Source organism: Chenopodium quinoa, unplaced genomic scaffold, assembly GCF_001683475.1.
Source record: "Chenopodium quinoa cultivar QQ74 unplaced genomic scaffold, ASM168347v1, whole genome shotgun sequence".
Lineage (NCBI taxonomy): Eukaryota > Viridiplantae > Streptophyta > Magnoliopsida > Caryophyllales > Amaranthaceae > Chenopodium > Chenopodium quinoa.
The window spans coordinates 249,942-274,402 of NW_018744020.1; the positions used below are offsets into that span (position 1 = coordinate 249,942).

At 33.0% G+C, this 24,461-nt stretch overlaps 2 protein-coding genes, 1 non-coding gene and 1 pseudogene across 3 annotated transcripts; 2 read left to right on the forward strand and 2 right to left on the reverse strand.

Annotated features, from left to right (window-relative positions):
- Positions 1-8,852: 8,852 nt before the first annotated feature.
- Positions 8,853-9,613, forward strand: LOC110690213. The gene is made up of 3 exons (XM_021867046.1): positions 8,853-8,861; positions 9,059-9,186; positions 9,266-9,613. Exons 1-3 carry the CDS (start codon positions 8,853-8,855, stop codon positions 9,609-9,611), a joined length of 483 nt encoding a protein of 160 aa, XP_021722738.1. The 3' UTR covers positions 9,612-9,613.
- Positions 9,614-15,919: 6,306 nt separating this feature from the next.
- LOC110690215 (peptidyl-prolyl cis-trans isomerase FKBP62-like) lies at positions 15,920-16,519 on the reverse strand. The gene is made up of 2 exons (XM_021867047.1): positions 16,119-16,519; positions 15,920-16,013 (listed from the first exon to the last, which is right to left on the reverse strand). Exons 1-2 carry the CDS (start codon positions 16,517-16,519, stop codon positions 15,920-15,922), a joined length of 495 nt encoding a protein of 164 aa, XP_021722739.1.
- Positions 16,520-19,920: 3,401 nt separating this feature from the next.
- TRNAF-GAA lies at positions 19,921-19,993 on the forward strand. The gene has a single exon. It is a non-coding gene; the product is annotated as a tRNA-Phe (tRNA).
- A 1,236-nt stretch (positions 19,994-21,229) lies between these two features.
- On the reverse strand, positions 21,230-23,519 carry LOC110690227 (annotated as a pseudogene).
- Positions 23,520-24,461: the final 942 nt, after the last annotated feature.

Consider the following 24,461-nt stretch of genomic DNA (forward strand, 5'->3'; position numbering starts at 1 on the left):
CCCACCCTCGGAACCCTAGCTCCCAGAGTTTCGAGGGTGGGGGAGGGCCAATTGTGGTGTTTTGGGGTGAGGCTGGGCATTTTTAAGTGTTTGAGGTTGTTGATAAATGGTGGTTTGGGGTTTTGTGAATTTAGGGGGTAAGAGAGGCGGCAGAGCCGGCACCGGCCCAGGGGAGGGGACGCTGAGAGCAGCGTTTTGGGGTGGATGAGGTACCTGGGTTAGGCGGCAAGAGAAGGCTGCCGGTGGTGGTGGGGGTTGTCATGGGTTGGGGCTGATTTTTTGTTTTTTAATTTTTAGTTTTCATTTTTTTTTTCTTGTTTTTATTTTTATTATTTTGGAAAAATTACTTTAAATAATCCAACCTTTGCTCCATTCTCCCAAAATAAACCGACCTTTGGATTATTCCAGAATAATCCAACCTTTATACCCCTTCTTCCTAAAATGAACCAAAGTGACCGATCACCTAAACAACCGGTCATCTCTTTCTCTCTTCTTCCTCCCACCATTTGCCATCATCTTCATCCATTACCACCACCCAAAGCTCCTCATGCTGCCCCTCTTATCCATCACCTCCATGCCACGGTGCCCCCACACACCAACCCCCTCACAGCTTCCCCTGCCATCACCGCCCAACCCACACATCAACTCCCCTGCTCCACCTCCAAACAACAGCAGCACACATTGCAACAACACAATAGCAGCACCATCCTCACATTGAAACCACCTAGAAGCAGCACTACCTTACAAAAATTGCAGCAGCCCTTCTCACAAACGAAATCCAACCAAACAGCACCAACAACAGCCCCTCAAATCGTCATGCAACACCTCACATCAACCAACGCATCATACTCCTCCGATCGCACTCCTCCAGACCACCACCAATCTGCCATTAATTAGCTTCTCCTTACTTCACCACACCAACAATAACAACCCACCACCAATTCACAGCAAATTCAACCTCAATTGTTGATAGCCATTTTCCAATTATTAATTTATGTTTTGAAGGGAGGGTTGGTTGGGATTTCCATTGTGGGTGGGAATTGGAATTACGGTAGAGAAGGTTGGGGTTTGAACCGCCGGCTAAGGAGGGTGGATTTGCGGGTAGTTTTGGGGGAAGGGGGGTGTTTTCCAGTGGGCAAGAAGCGTTAGGGGGCTAAGGGGGTACGGTGGACTATGGTGGTGATGGGGAAGAGAGAGAAAGAAGGTGATGGGTGGTTTTTTTTTTTTTTTTTTTTTTACAACTCAAAGTAAAAAAAAGTAAATTTAAAAAAAAAACAAAAAACCAATCATGAAGTGCCACGTAGCACGTATTACCAATTGTACCGGATAGGTGACCTGCAAGGTGTGATATGGGAAGATGGGGATAAAAGGTTGGATTATTCTGGAATAATCCAAAGGTTGGTTTATTTTGGGAGAATGGAGCAAAGGTTGGATGATTTAAAGTAATTTTTCCTATTATTTTTATTTTCAACGAATCACGTGATGACAAGTGTTACTTAAATAAAAAAAAAAGAATATATTACCTCTTTTACAGGTTACCGGTCACTTGGGATCATTTTGAGCGAATACCCTCCAAAGTTTGGATTATTAAAAAATAATCCAAAGTTGGGATTATTTCGAGTGAATCGGCGAAAGTTGGGATTATTTTCATAAATTTTTCCTAAGTTAATAGGGTAAGGAAAACAAACCTAATCCCTGTAAACCAATGAATATTAATATGTAGTATATTGCATGGGTCAAAAACTAATAGCAGTATAGTACAATTATAATATGAAATTTAAATACAACCTTAATGAATATTTTTACTACACACGTTGTTGTCAATTAGTATAATATAATCCAAGCTTAGCTTGGTCTAGTGAGAAATATTGCACTTTTTAACCCTGAATTAGGGGTTCAATCCCCACTAGAAACATTTTAAGGGTATGGATCTCTTTCCCTACATACTCCCTCACTTTAAAGTGTCTAATTAGCAACTACTGAACCTAAATATTGTGAGAAACAAGGAGGAGGTTTCATTGGGTTCAATCCCCACTAGAAACATTTTAAGGGTATTTCACCTTACTTAGAAAAAATAATAAAGTATATAAATTGGTGTATGTAATATAAAATTCAATTGATCTAATGCCAAATTTGATCAAATAATTAGGATTGATGGAGGTGTATTCAGATATGAAAACAGGCCCATTTCTGAGATTTTGGTGGCCTAAGGGCGGATAGAAAAAATTGGAGTCCAGACTGACTAACAATTGAATTTATTAAAGGAAAAAATTGAGTATGAAAAAAAATACTGTTATAAAATAAAGAGAATAAGAGTGAAATTGGGAAGAGAATTGATTTGTATCTTTTATTCCATATGATAAGGTATATATATACATACAATATGATTAGGGTTTGGATGGATAAGAATATAAACCCTAGATCTAGATTGTTCCACAATGATACAAAGGAGGATAATGGATATTCACAAATATTTCATAACACTCCCCCTTGGATGTCCATTATCGAAGACTGTGTCTCATTAAAACCTTATTAGGAAAAACCCTGAGTGATAAAAACCTAATGAAGGAAAAAGAGTACAACAATACGCTCGAAATGCTGCCTCGTTAAAAACCTTTCCAGGAAAACCCAATATGGGACAAAAACCATGGTTAAGGGAAAAAGAGTGCAGCGCATAATTTCTCCCCCTGATGAATACATAACTTGAGGTCTTTTAATGCAATGAATCCAATGTAGTTGAGAGTCTTCTCACATAACGCAGAATAGTATCATCCCTTGATTTTCGATCCTCCCAAATCTTTAAATCTTTACGCGAACAAGAGAGTCTTCATATCACCAAACCTATAACAATAATACATGTGTTTGTCCATATTGCATTCGAAATCTCTGTTTAAAGTTGCCTTAACCATTATACTTTATGCCTTCTTCTGGAGGCCGTGAATAATAGAAATTGATGATCATTATTTGATCAAACATTTCTTAATAATTATATGGCAACACATGATATTATTAATGTTTTTAATCTTAATAATATAACACATGTAATTATATATATTGATCATGGTTCATCTGGACCATAATAAAACAATCTCAAGCATAAGTATCCCGTTAATATTCTGAAGAATTTTCATAATTGACATGATAGTTCTCTTGCAAATACAAATAGTAATTTTCACTAGCTTTCATATGCTCAATCTTCAGGTTGAGATGTCAATAGTCACATTGACTTTATCAAGAGTTTGATAATAATTGAATTGCAATATTCAAGATATAAACTTTGTAGGGTTGAACATTTAAATACGTCGTACATAAGTTCTTCAGGAACTCTTCTTACATGATTCATAACATGCTATTTCAATCGACGTCATCAATATTTTCATCACAAGTATAAGCCCATTGGAACATAAGTATTTCTTTCTAATTTTCCATCAAAGTTGTAAATATGTCTTAATATACTTTGAATGAACATTGACATACAATTATTATATAAAAATTAAAGCATGCAATATGATATATAAAAATATGATAAACAAATTATACAATGAGTAATGCATTTACAACTTCGAACATATGCAATGAATAATCCAATAACCTAAGACTCACACATGCATATGAACATAAATAAGACTCAAAATAATGCAAGACACTGTACAGTGTGGATTTTAAAAATCCATATTTCTTTGGACTTCTGGTCCATGATAAACTTTTATAATTATCTTCATGTCGACATTAAAATGGACATATATTCAAGATCCCTTATTCACTAGTCCATTATACCATGCATATGCATTATTTATCGGTTCCATCATATACTGGTATCATCATATAATTCCTCAAGGTACAATTTTAATTTGCATGCTATTTTGACAATGATATCTGAATACATTTTTCATTGGTACCATCATAATTTTTCTTACATCATAGGCCATCTATTATAATAATTCAGATATCTATACCACTTTTAGGGTATTTCATTCACTATGGTATTTATATACTATTACACTATTAGTGTTAACTGCACTATCTTTCCAAATATCATATCTATTAAACATATCTTTATTTTGGAACCGATCATATACAATCTACACTTCAGGTGTAGTGATTCAAGTACAATTGGCAAGATTTTATCTCAATGTATACACATAATTAATATGACCAAAATGTATCTTCAACGCTATGCAACATGAGTCATAACTGAATACAAATAAAATCATAAATGTGCAACATATCTTGATAATATATATACAAAAGTTAGCATATATATAACTTTTCAAACTACCATTATAGGGATCATAAATGTTCTTTATTTATTTAATTTTTTCAACTTTTGCTAATTCGTTCTTCTCCCCCTAAGTTGGTAAAATATCTCATTTATAGGGGCGTCTTATTATATACCAACTTAGTAGATAAATTTGCATTAATAAAATTCACTTCATTAGGAAAATCACAATCAAAATTTATTTCTCAGAAGATTTGTATTAAACAAGCTTTTATCTCTTCTAGAGAGCAATTTTTAAATCATATCTTTATTAACTATACATTGCATAGCACATATGTATTTATTTATAAATCTTTCATAATTTGAGATCAATAATTCAACATCAATGGGGAGACATATGTTGTGCAGTTGGATTTCCTTCTTTTCTATTTCTTATGTGCTGACATACAATAGCCCCCAATCAATAGAAATGTTATACAAGCATATATCACTTGCTTGTAATTCTACTAGGTGGTGATCTTTTGGATCTTTAAAGACTTAAATAGTGTATTTGATGAACTTCTGGTCACATAATAGTTGACAATAATATATACGTTATTTTGATTAACTTCTGGTCACCCATTACTCTTTTATATAAGAAATCAAAACTTATTAACCCTTGAAATTCTCATATATACAAATTATTATAAATCACAATCCAAATATAGCTCAATCTCAATGTTATGTCTTGTCATTCAATTCATTTCATATATTTAACACTGAGAGAGCGTCATCACATTATCAAATGAAACTTCAGGTTTCCATAACGGGTAATTATTCAACCCGGATGGCCTAATTTAATTATCACATCCAATCACTTCTCTAAATTAAACTCTGGTCAGATTTTCAACACTAGTGATCACTTTATTATTAATCTTACGTTATGCATGGCCATGAATTTGATGTGATATTTGAACATCAACATGTGTTTCTTTATACAATTGGCAAGACGATCAACAAATATTTTATCCAATAATTTACTCATACTCTGCTGGAGTTTTGACTATAATCTTGATACATGTTAATCTTGTTGAATATTTCATACTCTTCTGGAGTCTTTTATATAATCATGAAACATATAAATTTCACTAAAATTGATTTCTTCTAGAAATGTAATGGGATTTATCATTTCCTCAAATTTATCATTGTCAATAGTTGCTCCATTCCTTTTCTGAAGGTTGTTATATTTTAACTCTATTGGAGTACAATGCTTCAGATGTGCTTTAGGTTCATTAGTAACCGATGTTGTCCTTCTGGGACAATAATTTTAATCAGAGCATTTATAATTAGTATGTGATCAATGACATTTATATCCATCTTCAAGATGGTATCATTTCAAAATATTTAAATAACGAACATGTGGCCACTTCTATTAAGTAAATCGTTAATATTTAAGTTAATGTATGAACCAAACTGACCATCAATATATTATATTATTTATGTACAAGGATAAAATAATGGAATAATTAATACAGTCTCCCTCTAATCCTTGCACATAGGACATGAAATGAATCCAACAACATTTAAATCTCATCCACAAGGCATAAATTCTTGTAGCAATACATGTATCAAGCATAATAAAGTTAAACTTGTTCTTACTCGTGATTCTTGCCCAATTATATTAATTTCTTATAAATATGGGCATAATAAATATGTTTTTACAAGTAAGCTTCCCACAATGTCATCTATCTCTTGCTCAAATAAATATTGTGCAATCATGTTTAATTTGCAGATCGTATAATTTTGCATGAATTATATTCATTACAAAAATATGCATTTATCATCTTAATCATATAATTATTTCTCATTTATTTTAGGGAGTGAGTATATCTAGTAATATATGATTTACCAATTCACACCCACCCAGGGTTCGGTGTCGTCTAGAATACTATTCAAAGTCTAGCCTTTTATATATTCTTTCTCATGGCGTCAATGAAAGAATAAACTTATAATAATAGTCTTGCTCATATGTAATAAATATTAATCGTGCTCATATGTATAGACTCGCGATCTCATCTCATTTATAAAATCAAACTAAATGAATGTATGAGCATCAAACAAATTAAGATGATAACATTTAAATAACAATTATTAGTCACTCCAAATATATCGGTCCAAACGAGAAAGTTAAACAAGTTTCATGCATGTCCTATATTTTGCAAAATTGCAACAAATATCTTTATCTGTACTTGGATATAATGTGAATTATTAAAAGGTATTTCTAATACAAGCAATGGCTAAGTCTGACTAGATATATTAAAGCTAATAATACAAAAGATAGCTACATATACGCTATAATAGAAAATAAGATATGCACATAGATTCTTACCAATACGATTAGGATAGAGTTAAATAATTCATCTATTAGGATAGAGTTGAATAATTCATCTCTTGTCGTCTAGAGTATGCATGCAATATATTATAAATTACGCTAGATTGCAAATTACTAGCAGTAGATTATATATCTTTAGCCACTTTGTTAAAAATCATGTAGTAGACTAGCTAGTAGTCATTATTATCAATTTATCATCACAATTATAATTCATTAATCAACTACTGATTATGAACGGTAGCTTAAAAATATCACAAATCAGTTACAAATACTTGTGATTTGCTATCAATCGACATATATAATACCTTAAAGAAATCAAATTATATCACAACTTTAACAATAATTTCACATTGGACGACACTCAAAATTAGATGTAATAAACCAATGTAAAACACTAGCTAGAGTTAGGCACAAAATATGATAACTGATTCCCTGAACATATGGGATAAATATTGACTATCCTAAAACGCTAACTAACGGCTATTACTATGCTGAGTATACATATTGACTAAAGATGTATACAATAAGTATGATAACTACAGCAACATATGATTACATAGTCATATGCTCGTATCTATAAGACTATAACGCTTATTAACTAATACAAAGTATGATTCTAAAACCAAAAAGTAATCCAAGGATTTTTGCCTAACCCAGCTTCAATACTAACAATCTAAGATAGTATGACAATATAGATAAAAACCTTGACAATATAGATAAAAACCTTAACACCATAATAAAGTACTCGTGTAATACCAAGGGAGTTTTCAATATGATGTAAAGTGATTAATGCAAAACTAATTTGACTAGCCGTAATTGTGATTAAACAATAACAAAGTGGCGCACTAACGCAGTAGAAACTATATGCAAATATTGTATTAGTTTGGGAAACTATTATTGGGTAAGTATTGAGTAAAACATATAAATAGTGATGCAACTACTCGACTTCCTTTAATACTAGTATCCACTAAATAATGTGTTAATTACTTGATAAACATCTAGTCGTACAACCAATGTCCATGACTATAGATTAACAATCAACGAAAGTAATATGCATAATCAAATAGTATATATATATATATATATAAGTTCTTTTCACAAACAAAACCAATTAACCTGGTAAAGCCCAAAGAATCCGTAACGATTTCATGCATGCTGATAATTATAGATAACAAAGTTATATCAATTTATCACGAAAAATTAGTGAAACCGTAAGCGTACCTTCTGTTGCGATAAAATTAAAATTGTAGTATAGAAAATATGATTAACGATATGAATCCGCTCAATCGGCTAGAACTGGTGCGGATAACATGTTATAAAATAAAGAGAATAAGAGTGAAATTGGGAAGAGAATTGATCTGTATCTTTTATTCCATATGATAAGGTATATATATACATACAATATGATTAGGGTTTGGATGGATAAGAATATAAACCCTGGATCTAGATTGTTCCAGAATAATACAAAGGAGGATAATGGATATCCATAAATATTTCATAACAAATACGTAATACTTTATTTAATGCTATGAAATTTTATTAGTACAAGAACACTTATACAAAACATTTTCTAGATAAACATTATTAAAATAACACAATAAAAGTAAAGAATAATATCACCAGAGATACTGGTAGTAAAACCGAAAAAATTACAAATTTTAATAGCACTAAGCCTAATTAAATATTTAGTATAATTGAATAATACATTAATATGTATTTAATTTATAAAAAAAAAGATATTACTAAAAATTCATGTAGAGGCGGTGGTAGAGCAGTAAGCTAGTAAGCAACATTTAACAATTTGATAATTCATAATCATAAATCATAATTCAAACAAAATGCATGAATTATAAGTCATAAATCGTATACATGTATAAATGTATAATTCATGTAAAATTTAATATTTCAGAAACTTCTCATGTAAAATCAGTGGCGTATCTAGAAATTTCGAACTGTGGGTTCGGAATTTTAAAAAAAATGATGATCATATATTAACTAAATATTCAATACATAAGTTCATTTTTTTTAATTACAAATACATGGATTTTACAAAAAAAAAAAAAAAAAAAAAAAAAAAAAAAAAAAACTACAAAGCATTTTTCGAGTTTTCATAGTTTGAAAGCGTGCTAATACATTACTACTTCTATAAATCTATATTTCTATTGCAAAAAATCAATATTACACTTAAAAATAAAAATAAAAAATCTCAAGTCCCAGGACCTAAGGAGGAGGTTCAATGCTCTAACAATCACTCCCTTACCAATGTGCCAGGTTTTGGGCTGCATTTTTGTCAGTTTTGGCTGGTATTGAGGTTTATATGGTTACTTGATCTAGATGAAATGTCTAACACTAGTATTGCATTAGACAATAGTTGGGATAAAACACATTCTTATATCAGAAAACAGAAATACTTTCTTAAATGGATTGATCTTGCTAAAATTAATAAGTGTATGTATGTGATTTGACAGGAACTCGAGGCACAAGCTTGTGAAAATGAGAATGAGGTCACTGAAATCAATGGTTCTAGTTCAAATGTCACCTCATCCCAAGCTAAAGATGATCCCATGTATTTAAAGTTATGGGAGAAGTCAAAGAGGTATATTAAATATTTGTCTGATGCACGAACAGTTTGTGTTTCTTTATACTAAAATTCTGACTTTGTTTTATCTTCTAAGGCATAAAAATGGGAAGTTTGACGATGAGGCCGAGGAGAAGTTCAAGGAATTAAGGGATTTGCATGAGAAGGAAATTGGTGAAAAGGGGAATGATAATCTTACTCTTGAAAAAGCTTATGTGAAGGTTCTTGGACATTGTTCAGGTTATGCCCGAGGTTTAGGCAAAGGGCACCCGGTGTCGTCTAAAGATGGAAAGATAGGAAGAGCTGAGCTGGAACAAAATGTTGAAAAACTACAAAATGAAAATAATATTATGCGAGCTGAATTGGAAGCGTCTAAGAAGAAACAAGAAGACCTAGAACAAAAGCTTCGGTTAATCATGGAGAAGATTGGCCTTGATGCTTGATAGAGCTAATATTTTCTCACGACTCTCTATGCTATGTTCAATTTTAAAATGACTATTAGATGACACGGTGGGTGTATGGTATACAACATGTTTTATAAACACAAATAAAATGAAAGTCACTCCTTTGCGAAGTTGATTCTACATAGAGGAGTTGATCTTGTATATGGTGGTGCTGGCAAATTTGACCTTGATCAATTAAAGTCTTAATAAGGTCTCCTAATGTTTGTTAATGGCACGATTTGAGTATTGGTCAAAGGAAAATATATACATATTCGTTAAAGCTGATGACATTTTATGGTCTGTGTAACTAATTATATTGCAAAGTTGATAACTTAAAGCAACGGACTTGAGTATGAACAGAATAGTACCGAGCAGAACAATACTTGGTTATTATTATCGGACTTGTAAGAGTTGGAATGTAGTTTAAGATTATGGAAGTGTGAGAAACATAGCATTTGGCTTGGTAAGAATCAATGGGGATGAACATGTATGAGTATAAAGTAATTGAGCTAGTCCATCAATTGTTTTTTGTGATGGAGCTGCACTTAACTTGGCAAGCATGTTCGTGAATGTCGAAAATGTTAGTAAAATAGTTATCCTGTTCCCGGGTTTCAGAATGAAAAGAGTTTGTATATTTATTCAATTTGATGTACCATTGAAGAGATATAGGTGCCATATTAATATTAAGAAGCATATTTTGACATTATGCATTTATGGTTCCATTTTCTAGTTTCTCTGTACTAAAACAGATTTGCACATCAAATTATGAATTTTTGGTTCCATTTTCCAGATTTGACATTGATTATATTTAAATGTTTAGAAAAGTAATAACTTTTACGACCTTTGCAGACACTTTGCAAAGAAGGCATTAGATACTGCAGACATTACTCATCAAATAAGCAAAGACACTTCAATAATCGATGCTGGGACAGGGATAACAGAAGCAGGTGGTGTTGATTTAATTGTCATATCAGCTAAAAAGGGGATGCTAGAAGGTGCAATGATGAGAAGATTGCTTGATAATGTCCTAGAAAAAAATATTATTAAATATTTGCTATTATTTAGGATAACTTGGTTAATACTTTGTATATAATGACAAAATTAGAATTTATGCATATTAACACTTTTTTTTCCTTTCTAAATGTCCTCCTAGTTTTTTTTTTTAAACAAAAAAATTGAACAAAGAGGGCGACTTTGATTTTGCCCTTTAAAATTTGATCAAACAGGGCGAATTTTGAGCAAGGAGGGCAATATAAATTGACTTGTTTAAGTTGTTTATAGAGGGAAAAAACAAATTTTGTCTTGCTTGATTCAATCAAAGAGTAATATTGTTTCATAAATATTATAATTAATATTATAAAAAATTACATAATGACATAAACCATGTTTTGTTTAATTTGTATAGGATATGGAATCTGAAGAAGGCGGCGACGGTGTGAATTATAGTGAAAATTTTGTCACGGATACGTTATTTCCAACATTTGACGATGTAGTTACATGGGCTGATGGTGTTTCCATAAATTTGGGATTTATTTTGGTGAAATCGTCTTATAACAAAACCAGAGATGGTCGGTCGTATCGGTATTTGCGATGTGATAGGTCACGAAGGAGCAAGCCGAGAGATTTGGAGAACGCGATACGGAAGGACACAAAAACCAAAGCTAATGGTTGTCCATTCTACATCAAGATATATTATGAAGTCAGCACCGACAGTTGGAAGATCATTGCGAAAATTGATCACATCGGGACACATAACCACCCAATGATTGTGTACCAAGAGGGTCACCGTAAAGTAAGCGGATTGAGTCCGGGTGCAAAACAGGTTTTGCGGGACATGACAAAGTCCAAGGTTGCGCCCCGTAACATCATGTCAACTATTGCAGAGCAATTTCCTGATGATCATCTAAACATCCGACACATTTACAATTGCCGAAATGACTTCAGGATGGAAATGTCCGAAGGAAGAGGAGTTGTTCAGCAATTTCTTCATCTGGCGAGAGAGAGTAAATACATTTACTGGGTCATGAACGAGAGAGAGTTATTCATCACGGTCATCAGCATGACTAGCCGAGAATTCGTCTACTACCAGACTGTGGGTCTCCCAACCAACCACTAGTAGACCCGTATTGCTTCTCGGGCTGAAACGGTGCTGAACGAGATGACTGTCTCCTAACAGACGCATTCAGACGTCGTGATATTGCATGTTGAGCACCAGAACCCTCGATCTACATAAAATAAGTACAAAATCCGATTTTAGTAATAATAATAATAATAATAACAATAATCACAACAACAACACCAACAATCATAATCATAATAACAACAACAAAAAAAATTAAAATTAACAACAACAACAACAACAACAACAATAACCATAATAACAATAATAACAACAATAACAACAAAGAATAAAGTTAACAACAACAGCAATAACCATAATAACAATAATAACAACAACAACAACAAAAAATAAAATTAACAACAACAACAATAACCATAATAACAATAATAATAACAACACTAATATCAACAACAATAATACTAATCATAATTAAAAATAATAATAATAGTACTACTAATAACAATAATAATAATAATAATAGTACTACTAATAACAATAATAATAATAATAATAATAGTACTACTAATAACAATAATAATAATAATAATAATTATTATTATTATTGTTATTAGTAGTAGTATTATTATTATTATTATAACAACAACAACAACAACAACAAAAAATAAATTTAACAACAGCAATAACCATAATAACAATAATAATAAAAATCCTAATATTAACAATAATAGTAATACTAATCATAATTAAAATGATAATAGTACTACTAATAACACTACAAAATAACAACAAAAATAACAGAATCCAAAAATAAATAAAAATAAATAAACAACTACAACAACAACAATAATCAAAATAATAGTTAACATAATAATAACAATAACAACACAAAAATCAACTAAAAATAACAATAATAAAAATAGAAATAATTCCAATCTGAAATTTTTGAAAAAAAGGCATATTATTCACGGAAAAAAAAAAATTTAAAAACGGAACCTCCAGGCTTCCGCCCAAAAATTCCGGATGGACCTGGGAGGATCCGCCTGTAATTTCCGGATCCTCCTAGGTACTTCCGGAAATTTTAGGCGGAAGTTAGATCCGCCCAGAATTTCCGGAAGTACCAAGGAGGGTCCGGATTTTTCAGGCGGAACCTCCTTGGTACTTCAGGAAATTCTGGGCGGAAGCCTGGAGGTCCCGTTTTAATAAAAAATTACCTGCTCGCCGTCAAAGCCGCCTCCGCCGCCACTGCTGCCTCCACCGCCGCCCAAACTCCTCCCTCCGAATGTAAGCCTTATTCGCCTCGAATCACCCATCCTTTTTTTGTGTTTTTGATGATTGTTGTTTTTTTTTAATTAACAAAAAAATTTTCAGATTTATATTTTCAAGTTTTTTAGAGAGTTAGAGAGTAAGAGAGATAGTGAATGAGGTAAGATAGTGAGAATGTGAGTCGTATAGTGGAAAAAAACCGTATTTAAATGTTAGGGGTAAAATTGGAACTTCATACAAAAATGCGAGCGTTACCCTGTAAAATGGGAGCGACGTTTAACAACACCCTATTCAATAACCTAATTGAAGAACAATTCGAACCCTGACGTAGTTGAATCTCATATTGGGCCCCTTGTTGTATTGTTTCTAATCCACTGCCAACTTAGCTAAGGAAAACTTGTTATTTATTTCTTACACTCAATTGTATATAACTATTTCCCCCCTTTTTTTTTTGTTCTTGAAATGTTTTTTCCTCTATTTTTTTTTTTCCGAAAGTGGGGGGACAATCCCTTTGTTCCTTAGTGGATCCGCCCATGTATAAAAGGTTTATTCCACAGCATATATTAAATTCATTTCTTATAAATCTAGATTTATACTTTTTTTGAACATGCTTATAATTTCATGACACCTTTTTATTCGTCCCGAATATATATTTACTAAAAATTTTCATTCATATTGTTTTAACTAAAGTATTGTGAATTTTCCAGTCACAAATTAAGTAGGTTTTTAGTTCAATTTTTATAATTAATCTCTTATTATTTCTATGTAATTATCATCAATTTGCTTTTGAAATGAAAATCATGTGTGTAATTTATGAATTTTAGTTGTTTACGCTTTTTTTTTTTGAGAAAATTGTGAAAAAGGACCTTTTAAGTGGTTGACTTTTTAAAAAAGGACCTTTGAAGTTAAAATTTGTGAAAAAGGACCTTTTAAGTTGTACTTTATTTGAATGGGGTACTTGGGTGAGCTTGTATGGTAGTCAACACAGGAGATTCGGGGTTGACTATCACGTATAAGTCACGTGTTTTTTTTTTAAAAAAAAAATCAAAAAAATTTCCCAAATTTCCATCATTTCTCGACCGAACCCGCCCTTTCATATAATATTTTCACGGAGGTCGGGAAAGGGGGAATTTTTTTTTTTTTTTTTGAAATAAGTCAAGTGACTAATATGTGATAATGAACACCGGCAGAGCTCCAAGATTAACCACCTCGCAAGCTCACACAAGTACCACATACAAACAAAATATAACTTAAAAGGTCTTTTTTCACAAGTTTTCATTTAAAAAGACCTTTTTCAAAAAGTCGATCATTTAAAAGATCCTTTTTCACAATTTTCTCTTTTTTTTTGACGAATTTGTTTACATATATTTGAAACACAAATTCTTATATAAAATATGGTTATCAGCTCCATTGTTTTTTTTTTTTGTGAAGAATATCAGCTCCATTGTTGATGCATGGTTTCCACACTTCAAATATACAAGTAAAAGACAATTTATTAACAAGGGTTACTATGATGATGATCGAAGGTTGTTATCTTGATGGAAGGGGTTAATCCAATAATGGAAAAATGGGTTCAGGATTAAATTATATATAATTAGTAGATCAGCCCTATTCTATCTTTTATTATTGTAAAAACAAGAGAAGATGGGTTACTTAAAAGAACATGTGGCGTTGTTACTTAATTTTAAATAATTGATGTTAGTTTTCTTATGAATGAAATAGAATTGCTCAAACGTATGGATAAAATAAGGTTATTAATTCGTATAAATGAATTATTGTAATGTTGTATGTTACTCTTATAAACAATGTGCTAACATTAGGTTGTTGTATTGCAATTCTGTAGACGAATGTGTACCTGCTGGGGGAGTGTGTGATGTTAGTTTTACTGGTTCACACCAATACTGTGGAAGATTGGTTTGTGATTATGAAGTGAGAATTTGTTATTCATCAGATGATTAAATTCAATCTCCAACAAATATCCACTTAATACTTATCCATCATACATGCATTGGACGACCACTTTATTTTCATGCTAAATCAAAGCTTTAATTTACTCCACTTCATTATGAATTTTATGTAATGTGTTTTCATTTTCCTTGTACTTAATGTATCATGTATGTTGTAGTTCTCCCATCCGTTGGCAATCTGGCATTTGGGATCCCAACATGCATGAAAATAAAATTAGGGTTGATATTTATATACAACTTTTGCACAATATGTACAATTTTTTATTTATTTTATTATTATTTTTTTGACAATAGCAAAACCCTAAATTAATCATAAACTAAAGTACATACTAGAACATTAGGGGTAGAACCATATAACAACTTTCTATTCGGAAGCCATACAAGTTCGGTGGGATAAGCCGCTTTCCTTTTTGAGCCACTCATCCTGCAAAACAAAGGGTTAGTAAAAACAGAGGAAGTTAAATTTCTTAGAGAATGACTTTGCCTTCTAGCTCTGGAACGACAAGAAGAAACCAATAACTTCAAATTTTGAGAAGAGGATTTGTTGGGGCTTGCAGCAGACTTCACCAGGGAGTAGAATGGAGCATCTGGAAGGGGCACCGATGTACTTTCACACGATGGTGACACTTGATCAACCATACCTATGGTCGAATCTTCTTGTGCCAAATTTGGAGTTGCTTCACACCTATCATGCCCTTTCACAGGGGGGTGACTAACCTCCATTGGTGTAAAAACTTTCTTGAGTTTCAACACAATCCATCTTCTTTGGATGATCGAGTACTCGGATGCTAATAAAATCCTTCTTGGAAGAGCAATTGTAGTGTTGTGTCCGTCCCTTAAAAATCGCTCCATACATTGTTGGAGTGAGATGCAAATAGGAATCAATACGTTTTCGGTTACAAAACCGATAACTTGACCCCTGTAAGATTTGGGTTTTTTGTTTCTGAAGTTGACTTCAGATTAGAATTGTTATCAATAATGTTGGGCCTTCGATCTTAATCGATAGGGTTAGCTTTACCCTCCTCCGAATTCAAAGATTTTCCAGCAACATCCTTTTCCTTTTTGGTGACATCTTTTACACCAATACACCTATGAACACAACCATCTCCACTACCATCTCTTTGCTTTCTTTTCCCTTTTTTCCCTAACTTCCTCTTTTCTTCTTTTTTCCCAATTTTAGCATAATCTCTAAACATTTTATCCTCTCTTGTAACTGCAAGTGCCTCATTAACAAAATCCGGAGACCAACCCAATAAAGAGGTCACCTCATTGAGTTTTTGTTGAAACTCTCTGTTGGTGGGATCAATCCTAATTTCTTGTGCGAGATCCATAAAAGCTAAGTCGGGCTTATTGAGCTCTAAAGCTGCCACTGCCCTTCTAAAGTAAGCTTTTACATTAGATGTATCATAACACAAAACTGTAGAACACAACTGACCCACCTTGTCAAAGTTTTTCTCTTTGACATAACAAGCACCCAAGTTCAGATTAAGAGCCACAGCTAGGCTCGAAAAAACAGATTTATCTTCATCATTACAGACTGTAACAAAGGATAAAATCTTAAGTGCAAGAGAGTATTTTGCAAGCGCTAATCCCATATTACTCTTTTTGTAGAAATTGTTACCTTCATCTTTCAAACCATTAACAAAATCCAGAATACCAAAAGGATTCTCCAACTTTCCAACTTAAAGCTCTAATTTATGAGAAGAGATATCATCCTCTTCAACATGAGAAATACACAAAATCCCCCTAAGTTCTTCAAAATTATCCATAAAAACTTTAAACAAAGACAAACCAGAAATACCAAACAACTAGAAACTAAGGTTCAAATTGGTAACCAAATAGTAAACAAGCTTCTCCATAACTGTTAATTCGGATGATATACTACAAGGGGGGTGAATTGTAGTATGTTCCTAGTGCCTACTTTTCGCGGATTAGGAACTTAGACAATGCAAAGCGGATTTTACGAGGAAACCATCCAGGGCCCAATTGGAAGTAAAACCTCGACCCTACCTTAGGGATTTCAAACACACTTCACTATAATAGGGCAAATACCAAGTTACAACCTATTAAACACAGACCTTTGTTTTCACAAGATCCTCACTGGATTTGCTATTTGATAGGACCCTATCCAACCCAATCTAAGCACCACACTTAGATTCACTCGTACCACCAAAGTACTACACGTACTGCCACAGTACAAATACTTGTACCACCTAAGTACAAAACTCACAGCTTCACCTAGAAGCTCACACATTATACTCTTAATATAATTATAACAAGAATCCTCACGAACTCTCACACTCCAATACGTAAAACACTCAAAAACCCTTTTTCCCAATTACACGATCTCAAAGAGTAACTCTAAATACATACCAATGAATAAAGAGATAAAACTAATATGCTGGTTACTCGAGATCTGTCTGGAACTTACTGGACGAACTATAACCGGAACCTGACTGGAACTTCAACCTGGAGGTTTGACTTAGCTTCGTGGTGAAGGATGAAACCATTAAGCACGACCACTGCACTTCGTCAACCTCAACTTTGAATGAATACATATGAGCATATTTATAGTACACCCAAATTATTCTTTTCGTAAAAGATAAGTTTTATTAAAAGATAAAAATAAAAGATATTTTCCAAAAATAAGTTTTCCATAAATATATCATTTGTTAAGAATATATTCTATCAATAATAATAAGATATATTTACCATAAAATCAGATTTTATCTAAATCTTATATTTTCCAAATATACTAATATATCTTTTTACAAAAGATATACTTACCATATCTTTTTACAAAAGATATACTTGCCATATCTTTTTATAAAAGATATACTTACCATATCTTTGTACAAAAGATATATTTACCATATATTTTAACACAAGATATACTTGCCATAAAATTAGATTTTATTTAAAACTTATTTTGCTGAAAATATTTTCCAAAAATAACTTATCTTATTCCAAAGGGATTTATTAGAAAATAAATATCTTTATTCTGTAAAATCAAATCCCTAAAAGATATGCACGTATTAGGTAAATATATATTTCATTAAATTCGACCTGCGACATTTAACGATGTGCAGACCTAAGTTCCGATTAGGTTCTGGAACTCTGGCAGTCTCTGAGTTCCTGACAAGTCAGTAACTCTAATTTCATTGACTATCATGAGTTCACCTTGGTTCTTTAGACTTGTTCCAGACTGACTTTTATGTCCAACATACTTACATGAATCCTAGAGCGATATACTTTGATTTCTCCGTTTTCATATTGTTTCTTTGAAACTCTTGTTCTGGAATCTTATAGTATTGATGTATTCTAGTTATCGGGGCAACGTTGTTCCTGTTAGGGAACTAAGTTCCTGTTAGGGAACTCTTCATGTACGTGTTGGGGAACATGGAACTCTTCATGTACCTGTTAGGTAACATGATCCGGCTCTCGTGGGAAAGCCTCCCAAAGGTTCCTTCTGCATCTCGTTAGAGAATATCTTCTGGTTCCTTCGTGGTTTGGTTCTTGTGGGAGAACCAGCTTTAGGTTCATTCATTCTCTCTTGTTCCTCTTGAAGTCTTCTATGTTCCAACCTATTGACTTCACCTAAGTCAGTTCCTGTCTTCACATAAACACTTAAGAGAAACATTAGATTGAAGTTTGTTTGTCATAAACAAACTTCAAGTGAGAGAACTAATTAAACTTAAAGCTTATGTAAATACTCCTACATATATAACTCATGTATGCATAATGTACTTACCTTATGAAGCTAACATATGCAAACACCTATTTACATAGTTACCTTCATGGTTCTTTAGCCATCATCATGTTTATCAACCATAACACTCATCATTGTTCTTGTTTCTCTATTGCTTATCATATATTGATCAGGTTCCTTATATATATATATGTGACATTGCTCAGGTTCCTTGTATCCTATTCCAAGAATAAATTTTTCTTTCTATGCATAACTTAACAAACACGTTAGATAGATAATCATCATTAGTTTACAATCATCAAAACCTAATTACTCAACAATAACTGAAACAAGGCATACCAGAAAATCCATTACGAAGAACACTCTAGCAAAGGAATGAAGGAAGACCCTGGCCGATAGATGCGTTGCTGCCCTTACACCACTGTGAAAGATACTTGATACACAGCCAATCGCGGATCTTTCGAACAGAGAATAGTCTCCGTGTATAAGACCCTAAAATCCCCCAAATTCGAAAAACAAACCCTAACCCTAACTTTTCTTCAGTAAAATTGGAATGTTCGGATTAAAATAGCCAGGAGGAACGCGCCTAATTGGGCCCGAGGTCGTCAAGAAATGCTCGCCGACGACCTTAGATGAGCAAAGGTGCTCTGGCCGCCGGCAGCAGCAGGGGAGGCTTGAGGGAGTTGAAGTTTCTGTTTTAGAGAGAAGGGAGAACGTTTTTCCTGTTTTGTCCAATTATGTACAATTGTACATCTATATTTTACATTTTCTCGCTTATATTTATTTAGTTTTATATCAACGGGGATATCTTATTACATTATCATGACTAAACAGCGGATACTAGTATATTTTTGCTTGATTGGTGGAATATTAACGGTGACTTTAGTTAATTCAATTCGTAATAATTGTTGTAGTGGTTCCTAATTTCCTATGCCTTATCCTCCAACTCTCACTTGGCAAAATTTGATTTGCAATAAGATTTATCCTGCCCTCATTTTCGTTAGATAAGTGACATTTGATATTTTTTGAATAATAAACAAGTTTGGGGTAGTGTATGAAGATCGATTCTTTTTTTACCGTTTGAAAGTGTCAAAATTGATTCTAATAAAATGTGTCCATGATCTTCTTCAAAAATTAGGCACATGATCATTGCCAAAAGGAGTAGAAAATACCGAATCTTTTTGGGATTATATTAGGTAAATATTTATCTTTTGGAAAATTTTGGCACTCGCAAAGATTTTTACATTAGAATATTAATAAATAAAAAGGTAAAAAAAAATCATATATGCGGGGATAGCTCAGTTGGGAGAGCGTCAGACTGAAGATCTGAAGGTCGCGTGTTCGATCCACGCTCACCGCAATTTTTAATTTAGGATTTATTATTTGAGCATTTTTTTTTAAATTTAAAAAAAAATAACTACAAAAATCATCTTCACTAGTTCACAATCTACTCAACTACAAGAGAGCATAAATTAAATTAAAACAAATGTTAGGTTAATTACGTACCTATTAAACTTTTAAATATGATGAATCTTAACTATCAGATGTTACAACAATGTGAAAATTATTTTCGAACAAACATCTTGACTAGTTCATAATCTACTCAACTAAAAGAGAACATAAATAAAAGAAAAATGCTATACATAGCCCTTGTTAGGGCTACATATAAGAATTAAATTTACACTAAAATAGTAAAAAGTTAAAAAAATCATAAAATAAACATTAATTACACTAATTTACACGTGTTTTTGTCATGAATTCCTAATTTTCTACAAGATCCAAGAGTGTATTTAATTATTATATATAGCCCTTAGGGCTACATATAGCATTATCCTAACCACGCTCACCGCAATTTTTAATTTAGGATTTATTATTTGAGCATTTTTTTTTTAATTTAAAAAAAATAACTACAAAAATCATCTTCACTAGTTCACAATCTACTCAACTACAAGAGAGCATAAATTAAATAAAAACAAATGTTAGGTTAATTACGTACCTATTAAACTTTTAAGTATGATGAATCTTAACTATCAGATGTTACAACAATGTGAAAATTATTTTCGAACAAACATCTTGACTAGTTCATAATCTACTCAACTAAAAGAGAACATAAATAAAAGAAAAATGCTATACATAGCCCTTGTTAGGGCTACATATAAGAATTTAATTTACACTAAAATAGTAAAAAGTTAAAAAATCATAAAATAAACATTAATTACACTAATTTACACGTGTTTTTGTCATAAATTCCTAATTTTCTACAAGATCCAAGAGTGTATTTAATTATTATATATAGCCCTTGGGGCTACATATAGCATTATCCTGAATAAAATTAAAATAAATATTACGTGGATTACATAACGTACTTATCAAACGTTTGGTATGATGAATCGCAAATCGAAAACACTTGAGCTTTTCCTCTGTTTGCACATTGCTAGTGCTGCTGGTTTACTACTTGTTTTTAGTTTGTACTGAAGATGTACTCTCCATTTCATTGGCATAGATTGGTTCAAGTAGGTATGTCAATGATTAAGTGAAAATCAGGTTTCATTCAATAGTGCAGATGTGCGGCCAAACGTAGTAACGTACAACTAAATGTATCAAGGATATTGTCACGAATCCATCCTTCTCAAAGTTAACATGAGCTAACAATTTACAAAGATTAACCAATTTACAAGCATATTTATCTAATTATCTCTTACAATCTTCGCTTCCTTAACTCGGAAGCTGTATTTATTATAACATTGGCATCCTTATTTATAGATACCAAGCAAAGAACAAACAAACAAACAAATAAATTGAATGTTGAAACTACTCTTACAGTAGTGTAACACGATGATTAGAGAAGCGAGGAATGTAACCTCGGGTTTCAACCTTACATTTATCTTTCACATCATCGAAGACAATGGTGTAGTTGTAGCTGCTCACATTCCTAAAGTAACAAAATTTACCAGTGTTCTCATTAAAATCATAAACCTGATGTGTACTTCCCAATCCACCAGACACCAAATTGTTCTTCACCAGCATATTTCCATCCCCCTTTTGCCAGTTTCGCAGTGTGCTTGAGGAAAGCACGCCTGCAGCAGCCAATGTCTTATCCTCGTCGAATCCTAAGGTCACATTGCTCAGCAAACTATAGGTGTTGTCACCTTGATCAATCTGGTTGGTATTCACAAACAACGGAAACTTCTTGTGTGATTCGATCTTATACAGTGGAGAGGCAGCAGACTCTATGTTTGCAGAAACAGTGGTGTTAAAGTGAATAGTCTGATTCACTGCCTGAAAACTACCATCATTTTTAAGCACATTAGTGTTTTGGAAATCGAATTCTTGAATCGAAACTGTTGTGATGTTCCCCTTAGAGGATTCTACCCATCCTTTCGACACTATAGACCTACTTGCAGCAACCTTAAACTTGCCATTAAGACCTTTGAAACGTGATTTCGTCGACAAAGTTAGAGGGTCAGCATTGTTCTCCAATAACTCCCCCTTCACAACCTTCACTTTATTGTCCAACCAAAGATGCAAATTAGCATCAACATACCACACATTCAACGCATTCGTAACACTAAACCCGAGATCATGCAGTTTTCCATCCAACAACTTGCCCAAGAACGGAGTGATTTCAATTTCATATTTAGGGAGATCAAACGATCCAATCGCGCTAATCGGCCTCCAAAGGAGGGGATTAATTCCACCAGTGAAAATCACAGTAAAAGGCCAAACAGCACCAATCAATTCACCATCTAAACTCACCAAAACCTCCCTAAAAGCCCCATTTCCAGGCGTATTACTACTCAAATTATTCACCAACAAATAATCATTCGGCAAATTGGTATACCAAAATTCATCATTCTCATGAAACGAAACATAAACTTCTAACACAGCCCTATAAACATTCCTGGGAATCGACACCTTTTTCGACTCGAAATCAGTGGAATTCTGAATTTCAAACCACAACCCATCCTTCAATGGCAAATTCCTCGAAATGGGTACTATCAAATCCGCCCAATTTCCAAACAAATCACCAGAATTTCCATCATCATTCACAACAGGGTAATAATGAAAAGTGACATTAACATGATAAACACCAGTATAAGTTTGATCAACAAGATTCCCAATATAAACAGCAAGAGTCTGATTAGATTGCGAAAGCAAAGAAGAATACTTAGTGATATCCTTACGAACCTTCCAGAAAATACCGTCTCGTGTAGGCTCGGCAGTGCAGCTACGAAGGAGCTCAACCCCAGAAAGCCAAACACCGAAGATGCGGTCAAATTGGCGGCCACGGCAAGCGGCGGAGAACTCGAGGACGACGGTGGAGTAGTGGGAGAAGGGGCAGTGAGAAGGGGGGGAGTAGGGTGCGGTGACAGGGGGGCGAGAGTAGGTGTTGGCGAAGTCGTGCGAGAGGAGGAGGTGGGAACACGGGGTGGTCGTGCGGGAGGAAGGTGGTGGTGTGGGTTTGGTGACTTCGAAGAAGGTGGTGGGGTGAGGGGGTGGTGGTGCGGTGGTAGAGAGGGTGGTTGTGAAGGGGAGAAGGGTGGAGAACGGTGGGGTGGGATGGCCGAGGAAGAATGGAGGAGAGAGAGTGAACTGAGGAGAGAGAAAATAATGATTGGATGCATTTTTTTTACTGTATTTTTGTTTTTTTTTTGTTGGAGGTCAACTTGGAGAATTCATTGAATTTTATATTGAAATGGTTGTTGCTCATTTATGATAGAATCATGGGAGTATGTAATTAGAAAAGATAATAAATTGAATTTAATCCAAATTACTGGTATACTCATATGAATCATATCATATTAATTCATACTACGTATAATAAGATCATAAAGTTGATAGAAATTGAATTTCCATTGAAATATTGAATATTGGTTGAAAAGTAAACATAGATAGAATGAGTATTGATAGAATTTAAAATATTTTAGGAATATTTTTTGATATGATTTTAAAAAAAATAATAATAAAATAAAAAAAAAATTGTAAATATGTTTTATATAAGAGATATGATTGTGTAAAAAAATTAAGTAGTAGAAAATTAGAAATAATATAGATTCATAAAATGTGAAAAAGTCTTGGGGTAATATCGAAAATTTAAAATTGAATCCTTTCTACATCAAACAATGTATATAATCACCAATTACACAATTAGCAATAAATGATTTTTTTTTTAGATAAGGAGAAAGACGCTGACCGTACCTCAACCCTCACGATTTTTTTGGGTTTGGTTTTTTTACGGGTCAGACACTTTAAGAGTGAGGGGGAAGGGGAAGGGTAAGGGATACTCACCCAAATGTCTCTAGTGGGGATAGAACCCCAACCTCAAGATTGAAAGGTAACAATCTTACCACTATTTTAAATTTAGCTTGGTGGAATAAATGATGTGTTAGGTACTCCCTTTACAAGCTTAGTTTGGTTAATTTATCAATCTCCAAATGGTGAAGTGGCGTTATATGGTCCTCTAACAATTCCTTTACTCTTATTACTAAATACTAATCTGCTATTGTTCCATCATTTTCTAATATTGTATTCCAACTACTTGTATTTTGCCATACTTTTTCACATCAGACCTAATTTACCCGTGTTGCTTTCTGCCTTTGATGGTGAAATCCATGAGCAATTGTGGTGTATTATATTATTATGGAGTATATCTTACTATATTTATCAATATACTTGCATGTATCATTACAACCCTACTCCCTCTGTCTCCATTTAATTTTTTTTAACTTTTGGTTGAAACAAGTAGATAGAAAATAAATAAATTAAAAAAAAAATGGACTTAAATGCAGTGGTTGATAAAGTAAAATAGTGGTCTAATACAAAGAAAA

What these genes read in the sequence shown, in the direction of transcription:
- LOC110690213 (XM_021867046.1), top strand. An exon ending in TTATGGGAGAAGTCAAAGAG is followed by an intron (nt 9,187 to 9,265) that starts GTATATTAAATA and finishes TTATCTTCTAAG; the next exon opens with GCATAAAAATGGGAAGTTTG.
- LOC110690215 (XM_021867047.1), bottom strand. Translation starts at nt 16,519, where the DNA reads ATGGGATTAGCGCTTGCAAAATACTCTCTTGCACTTAAGATTTTATCC. An exon ending in GTTACAAGAGAGGATAAAAT is followed by an intron (nt 16,014 to 16,118) that starts GTTTAGAGATTA and finishes TTGTGTTCATAG; the next exon opens with GTGTATTGGTGTAAAAGATG.